This window comes from Petaurus breviceps, unplaced genomic scaffold (assembly GCF_028583685.1).
Source record: "Petaurus breviceps papuanus isolate PSGF00001 unplaced genomic scaffold, PetGlider_PUasm1.0 90701, whole genome shotgun sequence".
Taxonomy (NCBI): Eukaryota; Metazoa; Chordata; class Mammalia; order Diprotodontia; family Petauridae; genus Petaurus; species Petaurus breviceps.
The window spans coordinates 1,761,672-1,769,824 of NW_027187316.1; the positions used below are offsets into that span (position 1 = coordinate 1,761,672).

Consider the following 8,153-nt stretch of genomic DNA (forward strand, 5'->3'; position numbering starts at 1 on the left):
GAGAGATGAAGGGATAGCGAGAGAAAGAGAAAGCTGCCCATGCGGTGAGCTGGGGGCCCGGGGAGAAGCGGAGAGGGGCGCCAGGGAGGAGGGTGGAGGTGGGGTCCCCGGCGCCGAGGCGTCCAGCCTGAGTCCCCCCACTCTCCATCGCCTGGCCCCTGTCTCTGCCTGCTTCCCCACCCCCCCGCCCCCACGCCCGCTATCCATTTGTGCCCGCCTTGCTGCAACTTGCTGCAGTGTTTGAAAGAGTAGTAGGAGTGCATGGAGGTGGGGATGGGGAAAGACAAGCGGCGTGGTTAGGGAGGTGAAAAGGGAGGGGGGGAAGGGGTTTGTCAGCCGCGGCGGTGGTGGTGGCCGGAGGGGAGGGGGGTGTCAGCGGGGGGGTGGGGCTGGGGGAATCCGGGGTGAAGGGAGGGGGGACAGCCCGGCGCTTACACATGTCACATGTGCTTTTTAAGACGGCCGGGAGCGTCTGCGAGCTGGATCGGGTGGAGGATGCTGCGGCAGGTCATTCGCAGAGGGCTCCAGTCGTTCTGCCACAGGCTGGGCTTGTGCGTGAGCCGGCACCCCGTCTTCTTCCTCACCGTGCCTGCAGTCCTCACCATCATCTTCGGCTTCAGCGTGCTCAACCGCTTCCAGCCCGAGAGCGACCTGGAGCGGTTGGTCGCTCCCAGCCACAGCTTGGCGAAGATCGAGCGGAGCCTGGCGGGGAGCCTCTTTCCCCTGGACCAGTCCAAAAGCCAGCTGTATTCGGACTTGCACACCCCTGGGAGGTATGGCAGGGTAATCCTCCTCTCCCCACCCGGACACAATATTTTGCTCCAGGCTGAGGGGATCCTGCAGACCCACCGAGCAGTGCTGGAAATGAAGGTGAACCACAAGGGCTATAATTATACTTTTTCCCATCTGTGTGCGTTGAGAAATCAGGATAAGAAATGCGTGCTGGATGATATAATTTCAGTGCTAGAGGATCTCAGGCAGGCTGCCGTCTCCAATAAGACAACAGCCAGGGTGCAAGTGAGGTATCCCAACACTAAATTGAAGGTATGCTCCTCCTGCATGCTTCTGCCAATTAAAGAGGAAGCTCTTCATTTCTTGCCCTAAACAAGCAAAGAAAATGCAGAGGTCTCATCCTGAAGGCGATTTTACGGGAGGTGGGGGGAGTCAAAGATGGGAAGCGCTGAATGAAGGAAAAAATGAATTTTACAGTTAGACATTAAGTAACTAAATGAGAAAAGAAAAAATCAAAACACGTTTTTAAAAAAATTTTAAAAAGCTGCTTCTGAGACCCTGCAATTATATCTTTGTTAAGGGTTTTAAAAAAATCAGTGAATGGAAGTGGGAGAGGGATTTCTTAATAGTTTGGGTGATTTCTTTCATTGCCTGGAGGGGGGCGTGTAAGATTATATTTTTGATTACTAATTACAAGTCCAGGTGATAGCATAAGTATATATGTCATGGCTGTTCAGTAAAGTCTGACTTCTAATGTGTCCGGAGGAGTTTGTATCCGTGTCTGTGTGTCTGTCAATGGAGAGTTATGAATGTAGTAGGGATTCCAGGAATTGTGGGAGTGTGTATTTGCATACAAAAAAAAAAAAAGGTTGGGGCTTTTCTCTGGGCAAAAATAATGGTCTGCCACTTACTGATCCACTGGTGAGTTGTATGGCATCAAAGATCTGTTATCCTTTCCCTCCCACAAAACCTCTGACTAAAATAAGAGGATTGTAATGTCTTGTGTCCAAAAAAGCAAAAACAAAAACAACCCACTTGTTCAGCCAGTATAGCAAAGTTAGAATCCTTGCAGTTAACCGAGTAGTAGGATGAGTTGTGATTTTTGACCTACTTTCTCCAATTTCTATAACTTTAAAAGAGATTTTGGAGGCCCTTTCTGGATGGTCAGAATTTGTCTGCTGCAGGCAATGAGGCATGCAGCCATCAGGTTACTGAAGTTTCAGGGACAAATGTGACTTTCCAAGAGTCATTGCACCATTTCTGGCTTAAGGTTGTGAATCTAATGAAATCACCCTTTATTAAAGTAACTTATGAGGCTGGTGTAGTGTCCTGGGGAAAAAAAAAGTTAATTTTTCTCTTAATTCTCACGTTAACTTCCTATAATTGCATGATCCCACCATCCATGGGTAGAAGTGTGGAGGGGGAAAATGTGGTATTGATGCAGAAATCACAGGCAGTTGATCCAGTCTGGATAAACAAAGAGCCAACACAGAAAGATTATTTTATTTATTTACCTATTGCATTAATATAGTGACGGTGTGCACTTTGAAAGTTAGCAGTAAGAAAATGAGGAGGAAAAAATAAGTCTTTCTCTTGAATTGAATTCCAGTTGTATGCACTGGGCATGGTATTCTGACATTTGGAATCCCTTAGAGAGGCTCTTAACCAGCTTTTTTTGAAGTGTTGTGCCCTGGTTTAAAAAGATCTAGAGACTGAACATGGTGTCAGCTTTTCAAAGCTGAAGAGCCCCATGAGATTTAGTGAAACAAGAAAAATGATTCATCAGTGTAAAATCTAGGTAAGCGTTTTTCATGCTCTCTAATCACTAAAGTGTGTGTGTGTGTGTGTGTGTGTGTGTGTGTGTGTAGCAGTGACTTTTAAATTCCTGAATTCCTTGGGATCAACATTATCACTTGCAAAAGAAATAGATGATATTGGGAAGTAATTCCCCTAGCCTGAAAAGTTTATATATAGGTCATTCCTAATAGACTATATAATGTGAAATAGACCTTGAAACTACTTTTTACTTTAACCTCAAAATTTCCGTGCCAAATCAAGTTTGGACCCACTAATACTCATGATGTACTGGGACTCATTTCTACTTACTTTTAGAATAAGACAATATTGCCCAGCCTGAATATTGTGCTTTTCTGTGCAGATCATAATATCTGTAAAGTGATTAGCACAGTGCCTAGGTACATAGTAGGTGTTATATAAATGTTTATTCTCTTACCCCCACCAGTAACACCATGGTAAGGAAGGAAAGAAATCCTCATGTGCCAGGCACTTTGCCTATTGTCTCATTTGATTCTTACAGCAACCCTTGTATATGGCTGCTATTATTATCCCTATTTTATGCCTAAGAAAACTAAGCCTAAGTGAATTGCCCAGGATTACAGGACTAGTAAGTGTCTGAGGTTGGATTTGAACATGGGTATTCCAGACTCCAGGTCAAGTGCCCTATCTACTGTGCCACCTAGTTGCCTCCAATGCCCACTATACAAATTACAGAGATACTGAGTGAACAGAAGTACTTAGTGAATGAGAAGCAAGGCACTACCTAGCCAAAGCTTTTTGTACAAGGACATTACCTTACACACCTTTATACCCCTACTGTGCCTACTTATTTCTAAAGAGAATTGTGGCCAGGATGAGGTAGCTAGGGGGGTTTTCTAGGGTGCTAACACTTAGAGGTTTCTGGTAGCATTTTCAGTTTTTTACTAATATAGGAATAACTGAATTAGTACTCAGTTATCAAGAACAATTAGTTTCAAATAGCAAGATACAGTGCCAGCATCCCTGGTGAATCCCTTCTTGTACTGGCAAATAGCTCCCCCAACATAAAAACCTCCCCAGATGTGTTTGAGGGAACATGCCATGTCTTGCCTGGGAACATTCTTGACACTTGACCCTGATAATGATCTCTGTGACTAAAAGAATGTACAAAAGAGTGTAACCATCAACCTAAGTACCTTTGTCACTTTGGGTAAGTCACTTCAATTTCTCTTGGCCTCAGTTTCCCCATCCCTAAAATGAGGGATTGTACTAGATCACTCTGATATACCTTCTAAGCATTGGTTACATAATGCTATGGTACTATAATCAGATGGAAATGAATTTTTATCAATAATAAAAGAAAGTGTTGTAAATTTGACTTATAAAATGGGACATTACTTCCAGTCGCCTTATTTTGCAGTCTTCCAAAACTTATTTTGGACATTCTATCTCAGGATAACATAGAGCAAAGTATGCTTGTGTTTTTTATTTCTTTGGAAAAAGATTTTAACTTTAGAGTCTATTTCACTTTTCTCCTTTAAATTTAGTTATTTCCAGTGATTGTTAGGTTTTTCTACTATGACTCCATAGGAGACTCTCAGGACTAAACAATGCTACTTCTGGGTGAAAAATACAATAGTATAACAATGACAAAAAACATTTTTGAGTTTCTGATATATACAGAAGAGTGTGCTAGGCATTGGGAAAAATAGCAAGAACAGATAAGACATAGTCCCTGGCCTAGAGGAGTTAATATTTTAATTTAAGGACTGCCTAGTGGATAGAAAGCAGGAGCTAGAGTCATGAAGACCAGAATTCAAATCCAGCCTCAGACACTTCCTAGCTATGGGACTCTGGACAAGTCACTTAATTTAGTTTGCCTCACTTTCCTCATCTGCAGAAGGAGCTAAAGAAGGAAATGGCAAACCACTCTAGTATCTTTGCCGAGAAAACCCCAAATGGGGTCAAGAAGAATCAGACATGACTGAAATAGCTGAACAACAAAACAACAAATAAGGAGCAAAATCAGAGCTCGGCTATAATACACCACAAGTGGAGAAAGATCACAGGGCATAATGTATAGAATGTTGTGACTGAAGTCAGAAAGATCTGAATCCTTTTTGGACACTTAGTGATGTGGCCACGAGCATGTCACTTAATCCCTTCCTCTCAGGCAACTTTCTAAGACTGTACATTTTAGCTGAGCTGTGATTTGGACTAGAGGGGTTTCTACACCAAGTGCTAAGTGAAGTCAGAGGAGGGAAGTCCCTTATATCGGCAGGGAGGCGTCATAATGCAAAGAGCATTTTAGTTGGGCTTTAAAAAATAAGTAAGAATTCAACAAGCAAAGTGGAGGAATATATATATGAATGATATATAATGAATTGTGTTGCTGGGAATGTTGTAACATAGCCTTCATCAGTCAGCAAGCATTTATTAAGTGCCTATGCTATGTGCCAGGCATTGTGCTAGGTCTTGGGAATACAGAGACAAACATAAACCATTCCCTACCCTCAAGGAGCTTACATTATTCTATCAGGCAAGACGATAAGTATGTATATGCTATGCAAAATATTTATAAGACAAATACAAGGTAATTTGGAGGGAAAGAGGTTACTAGCCACTGGGAATTGAAGGGAAAGAGTTTTAGAAAAAAAAAACACCTTATGTAGAAAGTGATATTTGAGCTAATTTTTTCTGTATCTTTGTTTTTCTTTTTATTATTATGAACTTGATAAAGATCAATAAACATGAATATTTCTACAATCAAAAAGCATTAAGAAAAGACTTGAGATGAACATGGAAGGAAACCAAAGATTCCAAGAATTGGCAGTAATTTGATGGAGTAGGGCAGGGATGAAAAGAAAGAAAATATTTGCAGATATCTTGAAGCTAAATTAACATTGATTAGAGGGATGTGAAAAGTGGAAAAACTTAAGTGGAAAAAAAACTTTAAAGGCATCTGCTAAATGTAGTTTGATTCCCAAATGACTCATGTCAGAAACCTCTGAAAAACTTTATTATTTTGACAATGTTAGCTAACCTAGTGGAGGCACAGTTGAATAAAATTCCAAATTGACCTTGAAGAGCTAAATTAAAACTGATATGAAAGCATCACAGTCCTCTTAGAGGACAGCTGCTTGTGAAATGAAAGGCAGGTGGGAAAAAAGACTAAAATCTGAACTACATGTCAGCTGTATGTCTGCATCACACTATTAGATTATGTTATTTTGTTTTATGTGTCAGACTTGTCTTCTCAAGTGTATTTCAAGCACTCTGATGGTAGGGACAGTGTCTTATCCTTCCTTTGTTTCTCCCACAGTGCCTATAATATTGGTAGTCATAGAATCTTAGTGTTAAGAATTGTAGGGGGCCTCTGTGATTATTTCATCCAATTCTGTCATCTATAGATCAGGAAACTGAGGGCCAGAGAGATAAAGTCACTTGCTGAATGTCACAAAGTAAGATAGAGTCAGGATTCAAATCCCAGGTCCTCTGACTTTAAATTTAGTAGCTTTCCCATTAAACAAATACTTGATGATTAGCTAATTGTTTGAAAAACTTGACCATAATCAGAGAAGCAATTTCATATCCTTAATTACTGTATTTTCATACGTCTCTGAGTAGTTTTCTTTATTCTTTTCAAATTTATTTATTGTATTCCTGATGCAATAATAAGATCCACTTACTTCCCAGCCTTGAGACTGCAGAATAATACTAGCTGAGAAAATGTGCCTTCAGGCAAGTCCCTTGACCTCTCTGAGCTTCAATTTCCTCAATTGTAAAAGGAGGGATTTTGGATTAGAAGCTATTTTAGGCAGTGATCTTATGAGTTTTAAATAAAATGCTTAAAATGATGTATACACATCACACTTTTGCTGAGATCAAAATGTCCCCCTGAAAACCCAAATAGGTTTCACTCAGAACTCTAAAATGTCTCTTGATTTTTACTCAAATGATACATTGGATTTTAGGTAACATTTCTCACCACTTGACTTCAAAATTGCAATAATCCTAACAATGACTCACATTGCTATGGTGTTTTGCAGTATCTCTTTGAAATAGGTAGTATAAATATTATCATACCCATTTTTGAGATGGTCAGACAGTTTCAGATTGATGAATTGTTTCCCACAGTCACTTAAGCAGTAAGTGTTAGAGCCCAAATTTAAATTTATGTTCCTTGGCTACAAGGATAGGGACCTGTAATATAATTAGTAAAGGGAACTACCAGGGGAGGAAAACATATCTACCATGAGATTGTCATAATCTTTGCAACTGAAAGTCTTAGAAAGTTGCCTAAAACCCTGAGAAGTTGCAAGGCTTGCCAGGGGTCAAACAGCTATTATCTGTCAAAAGTGGGACTTGAGTCTAGGTTTAGCTATATTTACTAAACCTTGCTACCTCATCTGCCCTTGAACATTGTTACAGCGTAATCAATTTTTATTAAAGTGCATCCTGGTCCAGTAAAATTTCCACTACACCAGGCTGCTTTAAAAGAAGGGAGTTCTCGGAGTAGTATTTTAGGCAGACACAGTCATGCATGTCTTTCTGTCACTGATTTGAGCCTCCAAACAGAGACAATTTGCAGGAGCATCCAGGGTACAAACAGTGCTGAAGTTCTGTATCCTGACAAAAGGAAAAGGGTGAGGTAGGGAAGCCTCAGAAAATCATTGCCCTCAGTAATTGATTTTATTATAGTTCTAGATCACAACTTTGACCGACAAAGTGTTAAAATAGATTTGATTTCACCACAGCTCGCCCTTTTGCTGAATTCAGCTACGAAACCACATTTCAGTGTCAATGTTTTGATGAAGTCAGTTTGTACTGTGCTCAAAAATCGTTGCAAAGATGGAATTTCCCATTACTTAACAGAAGACAGAATATCCCCAGGCACATTCTCAGAATCTTAGATTTGGAAGAGACCTCCCTAAGTCATTTAGTCTAGCCTTCTCGTGCCTTCAGTTAGAGCAATTTAAAAGGGAATGATGAGTGTCTCTCATATTCTTAGAAATCACCAAGGAAAAGTGATTCCATAGCTTTTTCCCCCCTTATTCATTGCAACGCATAACAAAACTTATATATTGGAAATTCTTTCTAAAGCTACACTTAAGTCTATTTCATCTTTATCCCTTGGTAGAGATAAAGAACAATTGTTGCCATTCTTTATATAATAATCCTTCATTCTAAGGGAGAGTTATTACAATAGTTCTTAAGCCATTTCAGATCCATATTAAATACACTGGAACCTCACTATAATAGTGTCCTCTGCCTGTTTCGTGACTGGTTTATGTCAATCCAATTAAACTGAATTCATTAAGCATTTGTCAAAAACTGCTGTGGGCCGGGTGTTTAATGGAAAGTGGGCTTAAATTTGGGAAGACCTGGGTTTGGATCATAGCTATAAAGCATTCTAGCTGTGTGATTCTGGGCGAGTCATTTAAACTTTTAGTGCTTAAGGAACCTTTCTGAGATTCTGTCACAGTTAGTTGCTAAGCAGCATCAGTAGGAGAAGTTTCCACACCTTGAGTTTCCAATAATGAAATCACATATCTAGACCAAAAAGAAAAAGTAGAAAGGAATAGGAAGGAAGGAAGGGAGAGAGAGAGAGAGAGAGAGAGAGAGAGAGAGAGAGAGAGAGAGAG

The 8,153-nt window shown here is 40.4% G+C and overlaps 1 protein-coding gene across 1 annotated transcript in view; it reads left to right on the plus strand.

Moving 5' to 3' along the window:
* Positions 1-444: 444 nt before the first annotated feature.
* The window catches only part of PTCHD4 (patched domain containing 4), an 86,572-nt gene continuing 78,863 nt past the window's right edge, over positions 445-8,153 (plus strand). Inside the window, exon 1 of the mRNA XM_069065756.1 lies at positions 445-870. Within this exon, the coding sequence (XP_068921857.1) occupies positions 445-870 (426 nt within the window). The remainder of the gene's footprint in view (positions 871-8,153) is intronic.